This window comes from Vidua macroura, chromosome 2 (assembly GCF_024509145.1).
Source record: "Vidua macroura isolate BioBank_ID:100142 chromosome 2, ASM2450914v1, whole genome shotgun sequence".
Taxonomy (NCBI): domain Eukaryota; kingdom Metazoa; phylum Chordata; class Aves; order Passeriformes; family Viduidae; genus Vidua; species Vidua macroura.
This window is the reverse complement of record NC_071572.1, coordinates 87,983,812-88,008,994: the sequence shown is the minus strand read 5'-3', so window position 1 is coordinate 88,008,994 and position 25,183 is coordinate 87,983,812. Positions and strand designations below refer to the sequence as shown.

The 25,183-nt window shown below is 39.4% G+C and overlaps 1 protein-coding gene across 1 annotated transcript in view; it reads left to right on the top strand.

Annotated features, from left to right (window-relative positions):
* GUCY1A2 (guanylate cyclase 1 soluble subunit alpha 2) overlaps window positions 1-25,183 on the top strand; it is a 134,892-nt gene that overhangs the window by 853 nt on the left and 108,856 nt on the right. Inside the window, exons 2-3 of the mRNA XM_053970729.1 lie at window positions 14,997-15,058; window positions 15,542-15,663. Of these exons, the coding sequence (XP_053826704.1) occupies window positions 14,997-15,058; window positions 15,542-15,663 (184 nt within the window). The remainder of the gene's footprint in view (window positions 1-14,996; window positions 15,059-15,541; window positions 15,664-25,183) is intronic.

Below are 25,183 nucleotides of genomic sequence, written 5' to 3'. Positions count from 1 at the left end.
CTTTGAAATCCACGATTTAATGATTGTCTGGATAGCTGCATCTGTAGTTGAGAGTCAGGGACCCATTGGCTGTATGCTGTTAACACCAGGAGCGAATTCAGGTAGAGCCCGTGACATATGCTGGTATAATTTTGTAAGACTGAAATCAGCGTTTCAGGAGTTCTCGTAGATTAGGGTAAAAAAGAAGGTTTTTCTCCTGCCTTTTTGTTTTGATTGTGCTATGCTCCTGTACATACTCCTGTGATCACTGCTAAAATTTTCTCCTAAAGTTTCAGCTGCAACTGAATGTTTGGTCTCTGAGACAGTTTAATGTTTTAAAGCATAAAACATTAATGGCAACAAGTAGTCTTAATGTGCAGGGCAACTGTATCTATTATTGTGGCATCAGATGATCTTTTTCATATTATTAGCAGCTCTGGAAATTCCTTATGAGTCTCATCACCATCAACTCTCAGTTTGCATTGGTTTTAATATACTCTTTTCTGTTTGGAGTTTAAGTGCTGGACAGGAGTAGACAGGTTGTTTAATGGGAGAAGTTTTAGTGCATTAAATAGCTAATAGCCATCCAGTTGCAGTTAAGACTTTTCTTTCCCATTGATTTTTTTCCCTCTCCACTGGGAATCTGGTTTTGTAATGCTGATATTAATAGATGATATTTCAGGTGACCTGTCTTGTTTTAGTATATTAAAAAAAGAGAAGCTATTTAATTTGATAGTAATGCAATGGTATAATTAGAGCATATGTTACCCCAAATATTTGAAGTATTCAGAAGTAGTTCAGCACAGTATATTGAGATAACCTTAGTATTTATGTTTTCTAAGCTTTCACTGTTACCTCCTGTATTATGTTGCTATAAGAGACAAATGCAGTTTTGCATATAAGTTGTTGAATTTGTTTTCAAAATAAACACATTCCTTGAATTAAGACATGAATAAAACTCTGATAGATCCAAGTCCTTTTTCTTCCCTGCTCACGGATAAATTTTATTTAAGAATGAAAAAATGTCATCTAACTTGGTTTTGATGTCCCAAACAGCAGCTTTCATGGTTTCCCTGGGAGGTAATTATAGCTACCCATGTTGCTAAAAAATAGGTTATTTAAAAATTTTAATGTGATACACATTACTTAAGTTTTTCCTTTTTGTCTTGGCATCATAACTACAGCTTCATTCCCATCTACACATTTTGGCATAAATTAATGTCATTAAGTCAGAGAAGTCTTATTGTTCTGGTCTTGGTTTAAGAAAAGAACCAGGTCCCCTGCCATTTTTCACTCAGAGAAAACACTGTTCAGATGCTTTGTTATTTTGGTGCTTTTCTTACTGAGCTCTGTGATACTGAATATATGCCTTCATGCAACAAGTCAAGTTGCCATATGTCTAACACTTTGGATCTGATTATTTTTTCACATCTACTGATACAAATCAGAAATAACTTTAATTAGAAGTAAAAAAAAACCACTTTGCCTATAAAATTGATTTAATAGGATTCATTTATGTTGTTTGTTAAATTAGAAGGCAAGTCTGAAGGGAGCACTGACAGATGTTCTTTCTAAACAAAAAGCTCTAATACTTTTTTATAGATGTAGATAGATCTTCATTCCATAATACTATAGATAGGGGTCTCTGTTAAGTATATAAACATATTTATGTGCATACAGATGTATATACAGTATATCTAGCCTGCAAGGTTTAACGTTGTCTCTTCAAACATGAATGCAGCAGTTATTTGTCCTCATCCCAACTTTCAAAGTTGAAGGATGCTACAAGTTCCTGATCTTTATACTTAGCCATAGTTTTTTTGTGCTTTCCTTCAGCAATGACTAGGATTGAATACTCAGTAAAATACTGTTTTGTGTTTTCACTGAAGAAAAATTCTGTGTGTGTATTTAATACTACTGTACCATGCAAAGATGTCTAAGTGGTAGCAGGAGCTACTGAGAGCTGCTGTGGGCATGTGGAGAGCCTTGAACAGAGCAGGAAGGAGCATCCAAGGGGCAGAAGAGCATTGGACACCCAAGAGAGGTGTCCATAGGGCAGGGCAGCAAGAAGGCTGTGCAAATAGGCTTCATCCTAGGAGCGGTAGTGCAAAAATGTGTATGAAATGTATCTCCTGTGCAATTCATTCATGAGTTAGTACAACTGTACTGTCAATTGTACGAGATTCTGTAGAAAAAAATTTGAGATCTATTACACTAAAATATAGTGAAAATAAGTTACTACATTTTCTTATCACTTATAATCTTGGTCTCAATTTTAGTTGAGTATGACTTTGCACAAACATTACTTTTTGTGGAACTGTGGGAAAATATCAGAAAAATGAACCTTGCTGTGTTGCAGCATTGAATCCACCCCATTCTTCTTGCTCCCAGACAATAGCTTCTAGCACTTTCCAGCAGCATGATATTCTACTTTTTCTCTTATATTGAATATTGGAGATTTTTTTCCTGCAGTAGTTATACTAGAGGATGTAGGGACCTGATCCCTCAATCAGCACAGGCTCATTTTATGTTCCTGTGGGTTCGTAAATGTTCCTCGACACACCTGGATGGGTGAAGGATTGCTGCTGTTCATCTGGAGCGCCAGAACTAGAAGGATGGTAGGGCTCACCTCCCACCAGAACAGCTCTGTATTTTGGGGAAAAGTGTGTGGTGATGAGACCTCCATCCACATCCCACTGTTGGCATTTGTGAGTAGGCTATGCTGGGGAAGCAGGGTGCACCAGGCAGGGAGGCAGAGCAGCAGCAATGCAAGGAGAGGCAGCTCTTTTGTCTCAGCTGCACTCAGCAGACTAACTGTGCATGTGCTGAACATCTCATCAAGTTGCTGCCCTGCTGCCTCCCCTGGTACCGGTTTGCTGCATAGCCAAGTGCCCTGACATCAGAAGGGTGGAGGCACAGCCTGGCGCCCTGCCCGTGGGGCCGGGGAGCTGTGCGCAGCACCTGAGTGTGAGGATGATGGTTGGTGGGACCAAACTTTGCTGCCCAGTGCAATAAACCCCAGGCTTTGCACACAGCTCTTGTGGCTCCATCAGCTCACGAGGTCCTGGCACCAGTGCTCCCTGCATATTGCCCCATGACTGTCCCTGCCCTCTCACAACCTTTGATCCCTGTGATGTTCCCACAAGGCTGAGTAATTGTGAAGGCAGCTCCTATCCATTCTAACATGTTCCTAAATCATGTTGCTGATAGAACACAGATGTCCCTCTGTCCTCCTTCATCTGAACCACTGTCGAATGGTCTTTGGTTATGCAGTCTGATCAGAGAAATCTGGAGCCAGATCCAGCTGCTCTCAAAACAAACAGTTGCCCTTGTCACCAGGCTGGGTTCAGTTTATTGGAGATAAATGATAAAATGCTGGGAACGTAATAGGGACATTGATTTATGACCTTGTTTTTAAGAAATATCTTGGTAATTATATGCACATCACAAGCAAATTTAATGATACATTCTCTTTTTGATTTCATCTTTGCTATTGTGTTCCATTTTAAAGGATTAGTTTTACACTCACAAATACATACATTTTGATTAATTATAAGTAGAGAAAATGACACTATATGCTATTCATTATCAAAATAATATTTTCTGCCCTTAAGGGCTCTGCTATGGTATCCTGACATCAGTTAACATAGCTTGATTCTTTAAAAGTGCAGTTTAGTACGTTACTGAATTCTAGTTCCTTGCAGCAATTTTCACATTTGCTCCAGTTCTATCTTGACTTGTATCCAATACTAAGCTGAAAATAGAATCAAAATCAGAAAAACATAATTTGTCACTGATTTGAAAAGTCAAGTACTCTGCTCCCATCTAAGAGGCATAGGCTATCTCTAAAGGAGCTGAGAGTGACTGGGTGTGCATTCAGAGTAGTCTGCGTACCTCTAAGCACTGCACTGATCTTTCTGAAACACAAATTACAGCATAACACAGCATTAAAGTGACTAACACTTCCATTTGATTTTATTTTCTGAAAGGCCAATGTAACGCATCGCTTACAAAACCGTTATGTGGAAATCACTTCTGTTATACTTTTCTGTTAATTTAGAGTTGTTTCTGCTATTCTTTAAAGGCCCAGTTCAAAACACATTAACGTAAGAACACTTTTTCCCCTGTGTTATTTAGGAAGCTGCTACTGGCTGCCGCCGAATAGTTTGAATTCAAGAACTGTCTTTTTGCATACAGCCCTTTCCCTGCCAGTGGAAGAAAAGTGAATGTAAAGGCAGTCATTTATGTTAGTGTGTAGGCTCTGACTTATGTCACAAAACTACTGTAACTTCAAATTGCTTAATTGCAAGTGAATCCTCCAGTGAGCGGAGGTGGGGTTTTGGCAGAGAAGCTGCAGTGTAGCAGCTTATATCAAACGTTTCTCCATCATAAACCTCTACCACTTAAGTGTCCATGAGTACTACTCCTTTTACTAGCTTTTTACTTCTACGCCCTTAACAAGCTGCTGCCACTAGCAGGAGAGGTAGCAAATTGATTTTTGCATAAGATTTTGGAAAAAATTTGCACAAGTATTCTGAGCTCCTAATGACTTACATTAACACATTGTGGATAGCTAAGCTCTGATGCTGTAGAAATGACTTCTGCCTGTCTTTCTGAATGAAATACAGTAATGTCAAATGATACCTGTATCAGTGCTGTGATGAGCTTATTCACTTAGTAGCCCAGGCTGGATGAGCTTTTTACATGAGTAACATCCTTCTCAAGAATGTGGGTGTGAAGCATGAAAATGGTGAAGAGACATTCTATGAGAAACTTCTAATTTTTCATTTCAGCAGGCAAACAGAATGATTTTTGAAAGTATAATAAAACCAGACTTTTGCCGAGTATCTTCAAAGTCAGTTATACAGAAGGTCACACAAGCAGTCTGTAGTCAATCAATCTGTTATTTCATACCCTGAAATACAGCTGTGATGTCTTAAACAGGAACATTCAGGAAAATATCAATATGAGCATCACAATGGGTTTTAATTGTTTGTCTTGTTCAGCAGTTTAACATCTGATGCAAAGAAAATTCAGCTTCAGCAAATAAAATACTAAAAAAATTATCTGCACCCAAGGGCCTGCAGCATTGTATTGACCTTGACAAAATTCTATTGAGTGTGAGTTTAAGTATTTGACATCTAATGCTTAGACCAATCACAGTAATATTGGCTTTCTTAATGCTTGTATGGTTCCAGGCTGAATCTTAACTTCCCTTCAGTGCTTGGAGAAAACGTGTCTTGGAAACATTCATAGGTTGCAGACACGTTTGCTGCCTGGAAGCAGTGAGCATATCCCTGCTGGGGAATAGGCTTGCCCACGGGCACATCGGACCCGCTGGCTGACAGAGCAGAGCGTGGCAGCACTAGTGGTGATCCCACGAAATTGATCTAAATTCCTTTGCACTTCTCTGCTTCTCCCCTGGCCAGAGTGTGCAGGTGCAAATAGAGAAAGATGTAAGGGAGACGAGAATGTTATGATCATTAATATATGCCCCTACAAAAGCAGTGAGCCCTCATGGCTGCATCAAAATGAGTGTGAATGTCCTTCATTTGAAACTGTTTGAGCAGAGCCAGTTACCACCTCACAGAAGTTGGATGTACTCTGATAAAATGCATAATGTTAATACAGAGGAAAGCCTAAGCCTTCTCTTGCCTTGTACCTCTTGTGCTAATGTTAAAGGCTGCTATGAAGTGCTTTGAGCAAAAGAAATTATTCCGTCTTGTATCCAGATTCTTTCTACATGTGTCTGTTTGCCAACTCAAACTAAGTTTCTGAATGACGATGAAAAACATCTGTGGTTTATTCATAGGTTTCAAAGGGATAAATACCTATGCAGAGCTGCATATAAAATTAGGTCCAGTTACACTGGGGAAATTGGTTCTTCTTCTATCTTAGCAGAAAAAAATCCTTGAAAAGGTCCGACCTATAAAGCTTTTAATTTCCTATCAGTCTGCTGGAGTAGCACTGATGATTTTATGTAGTAGGTATGAGTTGCATTAAAAGATGAACAAGTAGCATTAGCAATAGACCATGTGTTATAATCTTATCTACTGAACATGTTCTCTATGCAGCACAGAACAGTTTTTCTGTCCATTTCAGACCAGGCTGAAATTCAGAGATTAACAAAGTGATCACAGCTGGTGTTATAAGGGATAGCACCCTGAGATATTTATCCTTCGCTGTCAAGGAGTTAGGCTAGATGATCTAATAGGCAATTTCCATCTGTAATGTCTGTGAGTCTTCTAGCTGAAAGGCAGCTGGGGATACAGAACTTACAATTTCTAGTAATTATTTAGCTCTGCTTTATTTCTTCACAGTATTTGCATTGTTGCCATGAAATAGTACTGGGCAAAATTCTTAATCTCAATGCTGTTTATTAAATTCAGGCAATTCTCTGATGTGCACCAGCATTTTTCTGTGAAGAGGACCCCAGTTTGTGTGAACTGAGGAGCAGAATGGTCTCAGGTTTGTCTGCCAGTTGCACTGAGCTCGGGCGCTGCACCCTCTCATGGTCCCGTCTGGATCATCGTGAGCTGTTGCAGGCAGCTTGTTTTGCCTCCAGCTGTCAGTCACCCTGCCCTGGATCCCCAGACAGTCCACTCCTGGGGATTATGCATCTTCCTCTTTTGATACCAAATCTGCTGCTAGTCATGGAGGTCTGCAAGCAGGGTGTGCTTTTATATAAAGAACAAACATCTGGAATTGGAAAGCTGGTCTTCATTAAGAAGATACATTTTTAGCTCAAATAGAAGCAGTTAAAAAAATAGGTGCACCTTAAAATGTTCAGAATCTAGAGAGCAGAACTATATTTTTTCCTGATTATATTATCAAAAGCACTATTAAATCCCTAAAGATTATTTATTTTTTAAAATTTCAGATGATTGCTTATGTTGTAACTCTGTTTCTCCATTTCTGATTTCTGTCTGTTCCCTTTCATTCCATTCTTCAGCTATTGGGAATGGGACAGGGAAAATGCTGGCTGTGCAGGACCTGCTAGGGAGTTTTCCTCCTTTCTGCATCATCAGAACATTGCTGTATGCCAAAGGAGCCTTCCTTTTCTTTTTCAGTTCTGCCTTTCCCTAGCTGCAGCAATTTCAATGCTTATCTCTCCACTCCTGGCACTTGGGAGTGTTGATAAATGTTTGTCTTCAACTGGAGTCTTGGTTCTTTGTTTACAACCTCTTTAATTCAATATTTTGCTGACCAGAAGGACAGGGAGGGAACAGTTTTTCACTGCTTACATGATCATGGGGTAAATATTAAAAATACCCAGACTGAAAATGACTGTTTTGCCATTTATCTTCTTTTGGATGGGCCAGATGCACACCTGCTCGTGTGTGCTTAGAGATCTGTAGTCAGCTAAGCACAAAGACTTGACTAAAATTGGTTTTGAAATACGAAAAAGGGAATGTTTTTCATTAATGAATGATCACCAGCAGTGAATCTGGTGATTAAAATCATGCACATCTGTTGAGTTTGTGATTGAACACTTGAAATTTGAAGCATTTAGAACTTTCATTGTCACAGTGCTGATTTGGCTGAGGTCCACAGGCCCTCCTGCTTGCAGGGGTGCTGATTCCTCTGGGAAGGACTTTGCAACTCCCCAGGGCACAACACTGTGGGGGAGCCCCTTGACCCAATGGACATACTTGAAGAAATTTTGATAGAAGCAAAGTGGTTTCTAGCAGAGCCTGTTATGCTCTTCAGTGCTTCAACTTCCACGTTTAACATTTTAAGCACTCAAGTTTTTAACAGCACAACTGCTGAAGCCCTTCTGAAGCTCAGCTAGGAGCCACTTAGCTTTTCCGAGGAAAAAAAAATCTTTGAAACTTTGTTAGGGTTAAGGAGAAGCTGTTTGTGTACCTGGCTGCTCTCTTGGCAGTGTTCTATACAGCCCCTTTCTTCCCTGATTCCATCTGGGTATCTTAGGATGCAAAAGGAATGGCATGGAGAATTTGAAACTGCATTTATGTAAATTTAGACTGAGTCATCTGGGATACTGTGTGCAGTTCTGTCACCTCAGGGTGGGGTTTGTCTGTCCTTACCTAAACATTTTAAGATGTCGAAGTCTGTAGCAATCAATCAATGTCTCTTCTAGACAAAAGAAAGAAATGGGTATTTATAAAGACTGAGTCCTCAGGCACATATTAGATGCCAACCAGAGGATGAAATTAATCACTGTAGGTGCCTGCAGTTGGGCAGATGAGCCCAACTGTTTATATCCAAAGCTGTTGCAATCAAATGAAAGACATTTCAGAGGCAACTGAAAATGGCTAGAGAATAGGCTAAAATCTCAGTCCTCTGAGACAATTGGAAAGTATATGTTTGATTGCCTTAGGAAAGACATTTGTAAGAAGGGATGCAGTAAGAAGGGATGCAGTTAAAATGGAAGTTCTTTCCCTTTGCCTTGAAAACTGTCATGGTTTGACACTGGCGCAATGCCAGCGCCCCCATGAAAATGCATCTTCCCCAAATAAATGCTGTGAGATGTTATCAGGAACCGAGCAGAGCAGGCCCAAGCTTAATAACAAAGGGAAAAAAAACTTTATTAAACTACTACTACTACTGAAAACACATAAACTAAATCCAGGATGAAGACCTTTTAAAACACCCCTCCTCCTCCCAATTCCTGAAACACCCACCATGAAACATCACCTGGGATTCCTGATCAAATTACCGCCCTTCAGATAATCAATACTTAAGCTATCAAGGGAGAGAGAAGTCTTTCTTGCACCACAGACCCCCCCCCCCCCCAGGAAACACAGTTGCCACCTCCTGTGTTTCCCTGTCACACATGGCAACCGCCCGGAGAAAATCTGCCAGTGTGACACTCTCCTTTCCACGTCACAGTGCTTTCACCACCGTGCATGGACAGACTGCTCATAGGCCTCCTTTAAGGATGCTTTGCCACGGACCCAAAGATACAACAGTTCAGCTTCTCATCTTGGGACTACAGTCCCCCCCATTTTCCCCTGGGGCCAAGGGTTCAAGAACAGAGATCATCTTCTTTCCCGAAGACAGAGGGCATCACCATTCCCTCCTCAGCTTTCTTCTGCTCTTGCCATTCCTGTGCTTTTAGAAGCTGAAGCAGGTCTCCTTGGGTCACCACTGCATCCCCCTAAAATGCAGTCTCTATTGCAGGAGATTTTGGTTCAGTCCATGGCTAACAAGAAAAGTCCAGCCAAAAGCTACTTCATCATCTCCTCCCACCTAAATATTTCTTCTTCTAACATGTCAGGTCCCGGACTGTCTCTCTTCCACTACAAATCAAGGAGGAGTAATATTTTACAAAGCCCTCATTTCCTGGAAAGGGTTAAAAGTTCAGACTCCCTGGACGGCTGATACCTCGGTCCAGCGTTCCGTCTCCCACACTGGGCATCACCCCCCCCTCCTTTCTCCTTCTCCTCTGCCAGCAAATTTCCAGGTGCCGCCAGGCTCTCTGTCTCTTTCCCTCTTGGGGTGGGGGAACAAAGGCATCTCCGCTTCTCTCCACCCTTCCGTCCGCAGGAGCTGGCTGGGTTCCAGACCCCCAGCCCCTCGGCCTACCTGGACAAGGCCGCGTGGCTTCCCCTCCCCCACCCAGCCGATGGGTGGGCAGGGGAGCGTCTGCACTCTCTGACGACCGGAACCAAAGGGACAGTTCTCCTGGGAGTTCTTGCTTTAACCCCCTGTGTTCTCAGAGGCGTGTCCATACTTTCAGTGGTCACTCCAGGTGCCAATATCCAAACCTGACCACTGATTGGTTTGACCCAACTTCCTGAAAAAAAATTTCACTTCCATGTCAAACCACGACAAAACCCAAAGCAATGAAGCTGCAAGAAGAGAAAACTGAACTCAGAAAAAGAAAAAAACCCCACAGTTTAAACTAGAACCTTTTTCCAAAAGAAGTTGTCTGAGTTAAAAAACCAGGAATATTTCAAGTTCATTTAGACAAATATCTTCATAAAGATTTTCTCCAGTTAGTCATAAAAGGAGTTTTTGAGGAACTATTACTCCTCTATCTTCAGGACATGAACCAGTTTTGTACTGCTGAAGAGCAGGATGAGATCTCACAGGAAGGGCACATTTCTCTAGGAGTGCATCTTGTAAACAGTGGTGGCTGGCGGAGTGAGAGTGGGTGTCGTGTCAGGGCTGCCACCACCGCAATTGCTGCCTGGTGGTGCCAAAGGCTGGGCACTCTGGTAGCAATGAGCTACCAGGGGGAAGAGCTGCTGTAGACAGTGAGGGAGGATGGACAGATCTTTCCAGAGGCCCTGCAGAGCCAAGAACCTGAGCTCCATGTTGAAATGAAGGAGAGAAAAATAGAGATAAGCTTTGAGAGTCAAAGGTGGAAACTTTCAAGATGGAGAAGGCTGGAGGCTGGTTACTGCTGACAGCATAACTAAGGCCCCCTGTTCCACCTGTGATTCATCAGGTTCAGAGAAGATAAAATGCCCTGTGAAGAGGTGGGAGAGATGACCTCCCTCCCTTCAGATGGGGCAGCAGATCCAGTAGAGCCTCAGCCCTTAGAAGGTTCTGGAAGAGGAGGTGGTAGGTTTCAGAAGCTCGCTCCTGAGGAGACAGCAGCCCTCATGTGCCAGCCTGCCGTGCTGTGGGTGGTTTGCCACTTGCCAAGAGCTTGCACATGAGCATTGCAAAGAGGCTGCCAAAGCTTGTTTGTGTCCTGGACTATGACCACTGCTGCTCATCCATGTGGGCACCCGTGATGCAGCCAGGGGAGACCTTGAGGAGTCAGGAGTGACTACACGGCTCCGAGTGCAAGGGTGAAGGGTGCAGGTGCCCAGCGGGGGTCTCCTCAGTCCTGCTGGTGTAGGGGGGAAGGCTCTGGCTGGTGCAGGCACATCTAGTAGGCAGTGATGGTGGTGCTGCTGGCAGGGCTGTGATCTCCAGAGACATGGAGTATGCTTTGAGGAGCAAGGACTGCTGAGCAAGAATCTGACAATGTGAGCTGAGGTCATCTCTAATTGGCTGCACAACCTTGTGAAGGTGGCTTTAAATGATGCTTACTGGGGAAGGGGGTTCATTCTCTGAAGAAAAGGGTGAGCAGAAAGATGCAGTCTACAGCTAAACTGAGCAGGGTGTGTAGGGAAGATGGAGCCAGGCTTTCCGTGGGGATACAGAGTGGAAGAAGGATGAGAGGCAAAAAAAAAAGAAAGATGGGAGTTTAAAATCAGAATTATGGAAAGAAATGAGATGTTATGAGGGTGTTCAGACACTGGCACAGGCTTCCCAGAGAGGTTTTGAGATTACCATCCATGGAGAAACTCAAAACTTGTCTGAAGAATGACCTGAGCAACCAGTTTTAACTCAAATTACTGTGAGTAGGATGTTGGTCTAGGAGACCTCCAGAGGTTCTTTCAAACCTATATGACTCATTGATTCAGTCATTTTTCACAAATAATTCTGACACATTAGGGTTGGCCATGGCCTGATGTCTGAATTCAGAGTTATTTCAGGGAAGTCCTCTATTCTCTGCCATGCAAGAGATCAGCCTGAGTATCTCCAGTGTTTCCTTATACTTTACATATCATCATATCATATGGAGCTTGGATGTGATCTGGTAAGGCAATCCTTGGATTAATTTACAGTTAGGAATAACAAGAATTTGTTTTATTTTGATTTGTCCTTAGGTACATGAACAGATGTGCTTACTCCTCTTGTGATGCATACAAATATTAGTCAATCATCATAATCAAAAGGAATTGTTGACATTAAATGGTTTAGGTAATAGTCCCTGGCTTATATTTACATTAAACCCTGTAATTTTAAGTAGCCATGAAACTTTACAATCTCTTCAGTAAATAAGTGGCACTGAGCACCTAAATGGTGTTACAGTGGAGGAGGTGTATGGTTAAAGGCTGTCTTTCACCTCCTTGAGTGGTAGAGCTCTGCTTCTGGGAGAGTTCATGTGTGCCATGCTGCTAGGAGAAAGTTTAGCTATTTTGCCTCCATCCAGTCTTGCTGCTGGGTACAGAAAAGAGGTGGAAATGTTCTCCTGCTCATTCTCTGCCTCATGGGCAATGAATTATCAGTAGTGGAAGAAGCAGTGCACCAAACTGCCCTTGTAGGCAGCTGTAAACAGGTGCCATATCTCTTCTCACTGTTTTGTTTAGACATGGCCCTGGTTACAGAATTACATTTGTACCAAATGACATTCACCAGTGATGAAATACAGCAAACTGAGAAGGTGAGCATAGTGACTCTCTAACGATGCACAGCAACATGCCATAATAATTCTTGTCAGAGATGAAGAAAGACTTTGTGAGTCCTTGGATCAGTTTTCATTCTGGCTTTGAGCGCGTTATATTGAGCTCTATTTATGATCCATGTTTTAATAGTAAATCCTATTTTTGTCTGTACTTAATTTCTAAGATTTGATAGGAGTTGCCAGTGAAAAGTAGTGTGAGTTCATGGGGTTGTTTAGAACTGTCTGACAACAGCTAGGCAACTGATTTAGCTTTCAGGAGAGAAAGTTTATATGGGATTTTTTTTTTTTTTTTCCATTCAGTACTGCAGGAGAAGGGACATTTACCACTGAAATAAGTTCAGGACTAGGAGATTGCTTGTATTGTCAGGTCTTGAGGTAGTAAAAATGATTTTTCCCTTGTTAAGGAGTGTATGTGTTCCAGGCATGAGAAGGACAAAGACAATCTGTGGATGATTGCTCAGGTGTTCTAAGCTGCAAAGCTTCTTGAGAAGACAAAAAGCTGTTTTTCTTCCTCTTTGCTGTGATACCAAGCATTGCTGCATTTCATATGCTTGCTGTAAAAGGACTTTGGGACAACCAGAATGGAGCTTTAATTTAGCAATCAAACATTTCTATTACTCCCTATATTATTTCAGAGGAGTTGCTGGTGGAATACTGATATTCTGTGTGTAGGGAGTGGGGTTGAGGGGAATGCTGTATGGAGATGGGAAATGGCAGCTCTCACTTCTTTGCTTGAAGCTATTCTGCTTTGCTTTGTTGCTGCTGTGAGAAAGCACATCTATATGTCAAGAGTGGATTTTTTTGCCTGCTGAGCACAGGAAAGCTTCTGACTCTCAGTGAGAACATGCCATTAAATATATTTGCAGTCCATTAGGCCTAAAGACTTCAACACCTGCTGTACTACTGAGAAGGAGATGGTTTTTTTTTGATATGTGATGGTTTCACTCATATGGTGCTTCCATTGTGTTTTACAAGAGAAAATGCAACTTGTTAAAACCTTTTGGCACATGTAACTTAGTTCCCACAGTGAAGTAAGTGATTACCTGATAGAGAGTTAGCAAGAAAAACCTCTTTCAAGGTTTGCATCTATGTTGAGCTTTTTTTTTTCATTCATAGGATCACAGAAAAGTTGGATTGGAAGGGACCTTTAGAGGTCATCTAGTCCAGCCTCCTTGGGATGAGCAGGGGTATCTTCAGCTAAATCAGGTTGCCCAGAGAGAGCCCCATCCAACTTGACCTTGAATGTTTCCTGGAATGGGTCACCTACCACTTCTCTGGACAACCTGTTCTGCTGTTTCACCACTGTTGCTATATAAATCTTCTTTCTCATATGTCGTCTAATTCTATCCTCTTCTAGTTTTAAACCATTGCCCTTGTCCTACTGCAACAGGCCCTGCTAAAACGTTTGTCCCCATCTTTCCTATACGCCCTCTTATACTCTTGTCGAGTGCATGCATTTCAATTTTAATTTTATACAATTTAATTAATTTAATTTTTTAATTCAAAAGTGTAGATGCTTCCTTACAGTTTGGTATTAGAAAATAAATTTTTTGCAGTCATACAAATCTAGTGTAGCCTGGTATACAGCTTTTTCTTCTGCTGTCCTCAGGACAGATGACTCCTTCTGCAAACTCATGGGCAAGTGTTTGAGCAGGGTAGGAAGCTCAGCTCTTGAACTGCTGAATCTGTAGGTCAATAAGCAAAATTTGAGACTTTCAAAGGTGATTGTGGTTTTAGAATGAAGTTCCTCTAATTAAGGGGTATTTTGACTATTACTTTCTAAAATAATTAGGTATCTATTCCAAAAGGCAGGAATAGACCAAACATCTCTAAAATTCCAGTTGTTGTGAGTGTGATCAAAATGTCCATGTGTGCTCTTGATACAGAAGAAAAACTTATAAATCTCATTTGTGTATCTCTGTCTGAATTCTGGCACCAGGTCAAAATAGGCAGGTGAAGAACCTCAGATTTGACACAAGCTAGTAATTTTTGAGGAAAAACATTTTGTCATAAGTGACTTGGAAAATTCAAGAGAGAAAATTACATGTATATCATATGTCCTTTATTTGCCCAAAGATCTGTCATGAATTCATTCAAAATAATAGTAGCCTCAGCAGCAGTAATAGTAAGACAATAAACATTTATATACATCAGTATTTTGGTGAACACTGTAGTAGTGGTAATACTGCAAAAAACAATTATGCACATATATAGTTTGGTGAACCCCTATTAAAGTGAAATAGCATAGAAGAGCTTGAAGCATGTCATGATTTTCTTCTGATGAACTTGACTTTCCTGGTAATCTGAAAGATGACTGAAGAGTTATAGCTTGTCAGGAAAAGAAGCCAAAATAAATTGCATCTTTATAATAGTCTTTATTAGAAAATGCTCTAGGGAGCATATAGAGTTTAAAAATTCAATGCCTTTTCCTGGTGATACTTTCATCACAAAATAATGGCATTTTCTTGCAGACTATTTCAAATTAATTATTTTAAATTAGTGAGATAGTTGGTGGGTGATAGTTTTTGAGAGCTGTTTTTGAGAGTGAAGTGGCTCCTTTGTTATGTGCAACTAGCCTCATAAGCAGTATTAATTATGCCACATTGTAAAATTCTTCCTATTTAACTGGTGAAATAAGATACAAGGAATGAATAATAATATTTCATATCTGTTGTTGCGATGGGCATATGGCAGGTAGAAGATAAAGAGGAGTAAAACTGGAGAAAAATAGTGCGTGGAAAGATCTGTTAATTGAACTGTGCTACAATTCCCTAATCTCACAATTTTTAAAATTATTCTTCCATAGCCTCAGACCATTCGGCAGACTCTTCAAAAGACACTGCAGTATTTTGAGCATCAAGTTATTGGGTAAGTGTTAAGGTGAGGTAGTGAAAGGTGCATGGTAATGTTTTGCTCTGTGCTTTCCAATTTGCAGCTGTACATGATAAGCTTTTAATTTCATTTTTAATTTTTTCTCTCAAATTCTTAGAGATGCTTTGGAATAGCACTACATAATCTGGATGTAAATATTAAACTGCTGTGCAGTCCTGCTTTTGTACAATCCCATCAGACGATGACTGCTTAATGAACTGTTTCTTATAAAAAGAGAATAGTGAATCTTTTTCAGTCATAGAATATCAGGTTGGGAAGGGACCTCAAAGCTCATCTTGTCCAACCTTTCTTGACAGAAGCATGGTCTAGACAAGATGACTCAGCACTCTGTCCAGCTGAATCTTGAAATTGCCTGTCATGGGGCAATTAATCCTTAATCCTTTGCCACCACTTCTGAAAGACATTTGTTGACTTTGCATTTGTATAAGGAGTTCTTGTAACTTTTTTTTTTTTCTGTAGTTACAGAGATGCAGAGAAGAATTTTCACAATATATCAAACAGATGCTCCTATACAGACTGCTCTGGCAATGAAGAAACTGAAGATGTCTCAGGAATTCTCCAGTGTACGGCTAATGTGCTTGGTATGTGTTTTTTCAAAGGAATTTGTTTCCTTTAGTTGGAAGGAAAGTTTACTGACCATCCTAATGCCAACAATGAAACCAGAAATTTTTGCTCCAACCACAGAAATTTAGAATATAGGCAGCAATATACCAGTGCACTGTTACTACATTTGTCTCCTTTTCTACATACACTTTGAGCCTTTAAAAGAATCCAGACGTGATTGTTGGTGGAGGCAGTGAATGTGTATTGTGCAATACCCAGTGATCTGAGAAGTTTCAAAGGCTTTTGGCAAGTGGACTTGCTTCTGTGCAGGCCTTGGAATTATCTCTAGTGTTTTTATAGGGGTTCTGCAGAACAACAGACACTTTTATCATCTGTGGGCCTGGTGGATAGAGGGCTGGAGAAACAGCAGCAGGGTATGCCTGAGACATGAAACGTTCTGAAAACTTAGATTTTCTTTGTCAAGAAGCACAACACTCACATCTGACTGTGTATAATAACTGAAGATAAGTTTTAACTTTCCATGTCAGGGGAATATGGTGAGGTGGTAGTCTGCTCACGTTCTGGTCTTTGCCATTGTATCCTGCTGACTTAAAATACTTTTGGAGGATATGCATTATGTATCTGTCTTTTCTATTGCAAACTGTTAAACAGACTTGGTGTACTCTGTGAAACAGCAAACATGATCTAGTTTAGAGATGACTGTGTTTCACTGACATTCAAAATGTTTTGGGGTTTTTTATTGCTGTCCAGTGCCTTACTCTGTAAAATGCTGGGTGCTGTCAGGGATGTTCTGTGTGCCTTTAACTGCTGCTAGAAAAAGGTGGCATTTTGTATTTTGCATGTGTGGCCATGGAGAGAATTTAGAACAAATCAAATTCTAAATGTGTCCAGTGTTAGTTACCTTTTTTTTTTTAATCTTAAAATATTTGCATGCTAGCTCTCTAAAACAAATGCTATGAGTGATAAGGCAGCACTCATGTAAAGCAAAGACTTAATGTTATCAGGTGCATAATAATATTATAAAAAGCCAGACTAGACATTCAGTACTTATTTCACTATGACACAAAGTATGTGTTCTAAGAAACAGTTATGAATGACTTTTCACCCTCAAAGTGCTTTTAAAGCAGTGCGTTAGTCCTAGTACCTCAGCATGGCTGAGTAATGTGCAACCTGTTTCTTCAGTGGTATCCTCACAATGGATGTTTATTAGGGGCAGATTGGGACCAAAATAGAGGGATAACATCTAAGCATTACTATCTTGGGGAACTATTAAAGTGGGCTTTGTTGAAAATTAGGTTGCAGAGACTTTTTCTTGGACAAGTTCACCTCTTAAAGAAAGAGTTCTTAGCAAAATCCCATTTTAGTATGAGCAAAACACTGAGATAATTTAAAAGCAATCCTTCTCCCTGTCTGGGATAAGAACATAAGGGAATGAGCAGTAAACCCAGCTTCTTTATTTTAATTGTAGCTCCTCTCACAACAGGGAAAAAAATAATGAAGGTTGTGTAATTAATTCTCACATACACAGTTATTTTTCTTGTTGAATAAGGACTGGTAAGAGCCGCCTGTGTGAAAGAGGGATGTAACCACTGGGGTGTGTACCTGGAGCAACTGGCATTGCTAAGGCAGGGGGCAAGCATGAATCTGACTGTGATGAAGGCTACAGAAACTGTTGAACCAAATCTGGCTCTTAGTTTATTTATATGAGCAGTAAGAGGCAGTTTCTGTCTAGGGTTGGAAGAAAATGTTTCCTTAAAGATGCTTGGAAGCATCTTCCTGCTCTCTGACCTTAGATACTGCCAACATGATTCACCTCTTCCAATCTTTTAACCACCTCTAAAAAAGTCATTTGGCATTCCTTATTCGTCAGAAGAGTGCAAATGCTGAGATCATTGGTAAGCTTGGAAGACTGTGAGCAGATGCTTCATACTGTGGTCCTGGTGCTTACACTGCTCACAGGGAAGTGCTGACTGCAAGCTGTTCACTCAGCTCGGTGCATGTGATTTATCATGTATGAATGCTGCAATTTTCCTCCTGTCAAGTCAGCACTAAAGTGTGTCACCATCTTCCTGGAGCACAAGGACCTGATTCTCCTTGTCTCCTTGCTGAGCTGTTCTGCTACAAGTCTAGACACCAATAGAAGTCTCCCTGTTTTAAACCACTGTACTTAAAGGAACCCATATCCATCATGTTCACATGCTGTAAACCATGTGTGGTACCAGATCAATCCCACAGTTTTCCTTTACAATGACAACTCCTGAGGCTTGAGTTTTTATTTTAACTTCTGCTCCTTTCAAAAATACTCCAGACAGCTTCATGATGGACTCTACTGTCATTCATTGGTGCATGCATACTTTTACAGTGTCCTTCATAAGCATATAGAAACAGAGAATCCTTTAGGTTGAAAAAGATCTTTAAGATCATCAAGTCCAATTGTTAATGCAGCACTGCCAAGTACACCACTAAACTGTGTTCAGAGGAGATTGACAGTGTTGGTTTGAAGCTATTTTAGAAATAATAATAAGAGAAAAATGTCCATGATGAAGTATGTTATGTGGATTACTACCACATTTGTTTCTTAGGTGACTATAAACTTATACTGAGGTATGTTAGAGAGAAAAGTTGTATCTGAAGAAATTTCTTATTTGACCTTGGGCAAGTTTTTATTCTTTCTGTGCCTCAATTTCCCATCTGTATAATGGAGATAACAGGATTTTTTAAATCTTTTAAACCATATGTCAGTGCTATTCAGATTTCAACCTTCTTGAAGTAAAGACATTTTCATACCCTTTGTACATTCAGCATTTTGAGCAATGACAGCAAATCTCATTTGGGACTGCTTTTGTCCTCATGATTTAAAGTAATTTGATTTCAAGTAAGATTAGAGTGTGCATTTTTACTTAAATGCTTCCAGAATAAAGCAGAAGACCTTCATGTACTGCAAATTAAAACTTCGGCAACAGGAAATTACGGATGAAAACTTTTTTTGTTGTTTTGTAACTGCAATTGCAAGGGATTTATTCGGAGACATAAAGCCTTCATGACCTATCTCCTGTTTATTTTTTTGGCAGGTATTCAAAGAAGGTCTGTGCTACTGAGCTTTACAAAGCAGTACAGAAATGACCAATTTTCCTTTTTGAACCCCACTCAGTACTTCCAATATATCACATGATATTTCTCACATCCCAAATGCACGAGTCAGATAAAAATTGTACAACCTTCACCTCCCCTCCTCCAAACACTCTTTTCAGACACTGCAAACAATTAATGTAGCCTTTGTGAATGTGAACTATTTTTCACTCTTCAGTCTTTCACAGGGAAAGAAAAGAAAGGGAGCTTCACTAAGGCACTTACCTATCTTTTAAGTGGCATCAGTATTTCCTTTGGAGCTTCTTGGCATCTTGCTGAGGAACTGTGTAATCTGTCATCACTTTGATAGTAAAACTCATGAAAAGTAACCTAAATTTGTAAAGTCATATAGAAAGAGCTGTTGTGCAAAATCTGCAAAGCAGCAGTAACTTTTCATACCCAGTCTCTAACGACATGGAAGAAGTGCTGTCTTTGAAAGCCCATTTGTGTATTTTAAACTGCAGTATCTGAATTGCATGTACTGCAGCACCATGTTAGATACACTCTATAAATTACACTTGATCACACAGACTGAAGTTACAAATGCACTTGTATTAGATCATGGTTTCAGAAAAACAGCCTGGAGAAGTAATTTTACCTATCTGACTTTCCATTGCTTAAGGTACAGAAAAAAATTCTCCTCCACTTTTTAAATTCAAGCAAATAATTTATACAACAGAATTATTTTTTGTCTCATAAAAATTTGGCTCCTAAAATTTTACTACAATTACTTCATTTTCCTTAAAAATGCACCGCACATATCAATGGCTAAGTCAGCTCTGCATGTGGACTCCAGTGTATTGCAAGAATTTTTCCTATTAGGCTTTTGTAACTTGAGGGATAACAGTGCTCTTTCTTTTGGTTTTGCTTCAGAGAGTGGTGTGAGGAATTTGCTTGTCTTTCTATCTGTCTGGGCACCTTCTCTTTGGAGGATGATAAGGCGCAATGGCAATTCCCTAGGGATTCCCTAATACCTTGGTGATAAGCTGTATGGAATCCTGGCCCAGAGCCCTGTCCTGTCAGGGAGATAAATCTTGTTTCTGGATTCTGCTTCCCCACGTCACCAAGGAGGAGGTGGCCATTGTTAGTGTTAAGGTTTTAGAGAGTTCTTGCTCTGGGTGACATTTGCTTGTCACTACCAAAGAGAACGTGCTGCAGGCTGCTTTATATAGGGCAAATCACTTCATGCCTAAATATAACTAAATATAACTAAATATAAATGAAGGCCTGATCCTTCATTTAGTACAAAGGGCATAATTCTATAAAAGTCATTTGTTCTCTGTACATTTGTCACAGTTAAAGATCTGTGTTTCCTTTATGAAACTAAGAAAATCTTAGCTCTTATATGAGGCAATGGCATGAAGCTGTGTCAGGGCAAGTTTAGGCTGGATATTAGGAAAAGGTTATTCACCCAGAGGGTGGCTGAGAGCTTCACTGAGGTGAAGGCTGTTCAATTTTTGCTGCTTCACTGCTGAGCGCTTGGGAAGTGGCCACAGCATCAAACCTGACAGAATTCAAGAAGCTCTAGGACTGTGTTTTCAGTTACATGGTGTGATTCTTGGGGATGTCTTGTGCAGGGCCAGGAGTTGGATTTTGATGATCCTTGTAGGTCCCTTCCAACTCAGAATATTCTATGCTTCTATGATCCTCTGTTGTTAGATAGGAATATATTTGGGATCATCCTGGTAACTATTAAAAAACTGCTGAGAAATATTATATTTGAAGAGGCAGGAAATAATTGAAAAGGAGGTGCCAGGACAGATCTTAGCCTACCATGAGATTAGACCAAGTGTAGTGTTTGGAAAAGGAAAACAAAGGTTTGGTAGACTGACTGCCTGGGAGGTGTGTGAGAACTGTAAGTGCTTAGATATTGAAAGTATATGCATTTTTAGAACTTCCCTTTGCACTAAGAACTGCGGTTAGACATTAGGATGCAACTAATTTAGGATACACGGCCTGATTTATAATTAAAGTTGTTGGTTTACAAATGGCGTAAAAGGAAATGTTACATGGCCCAGAGGATTGACAATACTAATGGATTCTAATAAAACTTTATCCTGGGGGGTCTAAGCTATACACACGGGGCTCCTGTTGTTTAGCAGATGTTACAGTGCACTGGCAACACAAAAGTAATCTAAACAAAAAGCACTTAGTTCATGTGATTTCTAAACTGAGATGCGTACATCTCAGTTAGAAAAGGACAAATGTTTATACCAAATGGCCTTCGACATCCCACTCTTCTCAAATCAGAGCTATTTATTGTTAGAAAGCAGATGAACTTCCAGGAGATAATGAGCAGTTTGGAATTATGATGTACAATAGCATCTTGTGGAAGTCTATTTATAAAGAACATATTCTGGCCATGATTCATTGACTAAATGTAGGTGTTTGTCATTATCTGAGGTGCTGTGAGGTATCTTGTGGCCTCTGTCAAACCTTCAGAAATGTGTAGGTCTCCTTTAGGTCCCTCATCTTGACAGATATAGTAACTGTCTGTTGGTTCTTTTGTAGATCTCTTGGATGCCTTATGAAGACTCAAGAAGTCTTCCTATATTTCTATATTTAGTCAGATGAATTGAGCCCTTTATATATGTGAGGAGTTATGAGAGATGATTTTGCATTTCATGGGAAGAGTTTTTGGATTTCATTGCAATTTTATTTGCTCCAGGAAGTGCAGTTCTGCTCCCTATGTTAATTCAAAGACACATATATTTATTTTAATGAAAAAAAAAAGCAAATTAAAAAAATCCTTATTACTGTTTAATCTCTAGATTTAGCATGAAACAAACCTGGTCTGCCTAATTTTTAGGAACTACTCATCTAGTGACTGCAGTTTTCATGTAATGAACCCTGAGCAAATATAAGAAGTAAGCCTCCCAGGTTGTGGTGAGGGACATAAAATCATGATTGCTTCATGTATCTTGGCTTTGCTTGCAGAATTGGCTGCTACTGAGAGCATTGTATGGGGGCAAAAACCCCTTCTGCTGCCTGTTCTTAATATCTCATGTGAGCTTCCTGTGTCAACAGTTTTAAGCAGAATCTTTTATATTTTTGTTGAGAACTGGCGATCAGCTCCTCACCAAGAGGCAGTAATTACAATGGTATTTCTATCACTGGGCAGAGGACAAGGAAAGAAACCACCTCATTAAAAGTGGATAAAAGAAATATTATAGGTAAAAAAGTGTCAGGAATTCTTTTTTTAACAGTAGTTCTCATTTATATTCTGTGAAATCTTGAAAGATATGCAGGCCCTGCATGTCACTGTAAGAGAAGTGTTGTATAGATTATTCAGTTGTGTCACAACCATGTGTAAAGGCATAAAATGATGTTACTGTATTTATATAAAAACCACCAAAAAGGTAATATAAAAATGCTATCTGGATTCCCAGGATGATAGAAATTCACTATCATAATGAAGTGAAATCTAAGTAATTTATACAGTAATCAGATGCTAGTACTAAGCTCACTTACAAGCCAAATTATTCATCTACCGTATCTTCAGCAGTAGTCTGTACACAAGAAAACCTTTTTTATTCAGAGACTAAATGTTGCTTTCCTTACCATCTGAAATAATTCTTTGGAATTCTGGACTGCCACCTGTCTTTCTGTCCACAGGTCTGTTTAAGGAAAACATGTTACTGATGCCAAAAATTTGATAATCCAAAAACATTTAAGAGACACTTGCTATAACTGAAGGTGGCAAATTCTGCTTCTGTTCACAGTATGAGGTCTGGAATTGCATATTTAATTGTTCCAGCCCCTTAAGGTTTGATATTTACAGATTCTGAATGGTATCTCAGAAAAAAAAAATACTTTTCAATGCCAAATGAGTCAGATGCTGGCCACTCTGCAGCCATTGTCTTCATTATTTGCTTTTAGGAAAAACTGGATGGCTTGTAACTGTTTCTGCATGCTGTACCAGTTAATGAATTACATTGATTTTTTTTATCACATCACATCACATCACATCACATCACATCACATCACATCATATTTTTTTTATCACATCAGATTTTTTATCTTCTGATTGCTTCTCAAGAGCTTATGATTTGCAATTTTCCTTATGGGAACAGATTCTTACCTAATTTCTCCACTTCATAATGTACAAAATACTTAAAAATATTGTATTAATTCCTTGACATTTTGTAGTGTGTTTTAAGTTTACAGTAACTACTGAAAAGAAAGTGAAAACCTTTTGCTAGCCTGTTATAACAGGATGAAGTAATCTATTTCTGCTTCAGTTCAGTGAAATACTTAATTTGTACTTTGAACCTGTGCTTAAAGACTTTGGTAATTTTGGATCTGGATACCAAATATAGGATCCCTTCTCTTAATGTCTTTGAGACATATTTTGAAAGGATAATAATTTTTCACAGATCCAAAAGTGCTTTTTAGTGGAGGTCTGTAGCAATATTTCCATTCTGTGGTTGCTTTGCCTCAATTTCCAATGTGCATATTTAATTTCTTTCCAATATGGACTAGAATAAAAGTGACATTGTAAGAAAAAGCAGAGAAAAGAAACTACTAAGAAAAAAACATTAAAGTTAAGATGTGATTTGTCCTCCTGACATCGATTTAAGTAGTAGGAACACAGTAGATTCCTCTCCAGGAGGAAAACAAATTGAGACGAATGCATTTTTAGGACTTCATTCTCTATATTAGTAGAAGGTTTGTAAAGAGCAGAATCTCAAAATTACGAGTTACTTCAGTTGGGGAGCAGCAGAGAGTGTTGGGATGATTTTTGGTTTTATGTTGTATTACTACCGTTTAGTGGAGTGTCTTGGTGAAACCAAGGAAGGCCTTTTCTTCCGTATTAATTGCAAGGCAGTGCTCTTTAGGAAGCCATATTAGGGTCATACATGAGGTGATACGGGGGTAGAGTGACCTCTGCATTTGGAAGGGCTGGGCCCTCATACAGATGTCAAATCTATTTCTTTTTTCCTGGGAAGTTGAATGAAGATTTTGCTTAGAGGTCCACAGTGAAAAAGAAGGAATGGAGACGCTGGTTTTTAAGGATGGAATAGCAAATTGTCAGTTTTGATGAACAGAAATTGATTCACATTTTCAATGCCGTATTCAATTTGAATTATTCCACTGCAAAATCAAACAGAAAAACAATTGTTCAACAATTGAATGTGAGATGAGTTTGAAAAGATTGGACTTTTTATGTAGATGCAAAATCTGAGGGTTGTAAGAAGATTATTTTGATTTTGTTTGTATTTTCTCAGCATAAAAGAAAAAAACAGGAAGTACTATATATGTTGAAATTGGAAATCATACCGAATGTAATATTTAAAGACAACAACTAGCCCGTGGAAAACTCTAAATGTAATAAAATATGCTCTATAGAGACAATGAGTTATGGGATTCTTTTTTTTAGCATGAAGGTTTTCCTACTTGTAATAAAACTATCTCCCAGTCTGGTATTGTCCTGGATTTATCTGGGATAGAGTTAATTTCTCCTCAGTAGCTGGTACTTTGCTGTGTTTTGGATTCAGTATGAGAATTATGTTGATAACATACTGATGTTTTGGTTGTTGCTAAGTAGTGTTTATCCTAAGCCAAGGACGTTTTTTGTGTCTCATGCTCTGCCAATGAGGACGGGCACAAGGAAGCTGGGAGGGAGAACAGCTGAGACCCAAACTGGCCAAAGGGACATTCCACACCATTAGAATGTCACACCCAGTTTATAAACTGGGGGAGTGACCTGACCGAGGACAGGGACTGGCATTGGTGGTGAGCAATTGCATTGGGCATCACTTGTCTTACAGTGTGGGTTTTTATTTTTTTCTTTTATCGTCATTATTACTAATATTATTATTATTATATTTTCCTTTTGTTTCAATTATTAAACTGTTCTTATCTCAAGCTACAAGTTTTACTTCTGATTCTCCTCCCCATTCCACTGGGGTAGGGGACTGAGCAAGTGGCTGTGTGGTGTTTACTTGCCAGCTGGGATTAAACCACAACAGCTATGTGTAGAAATATGGGTAGGGAGAAAATCTACAGAAGATTTGCAGAAGATTAGCATCATTTATATGGTAGCAAGTGAAAAGGTTATACTGAAGTATATACAGAATTAGTGCTAGGTGAGCATCTGTTCATAATTTTTTTCAGTAAGAGAGGCAGGAATAATTCAGTAAAAATACATATTGAATATTTTGTGCAACTTTACACAAAGACACCACTGAAGCCAATAGCTTTGCAGAGAAATACAGAAAAATTTAGTCTGTGTGTGTTTGTGTAACAAGGAATTTATTAAATAAATATTTTTAATTCAAAGATAAACATCATTCTTCATGCAAAAATTATTGTCTTGGTAAGGCTAAGGAAGAAACTTTGTTTATAGGAACATTATGATTTTTGGTTCTGAAGGTTGCTTGACTTAGTTTAATTTCCTTAGTATAT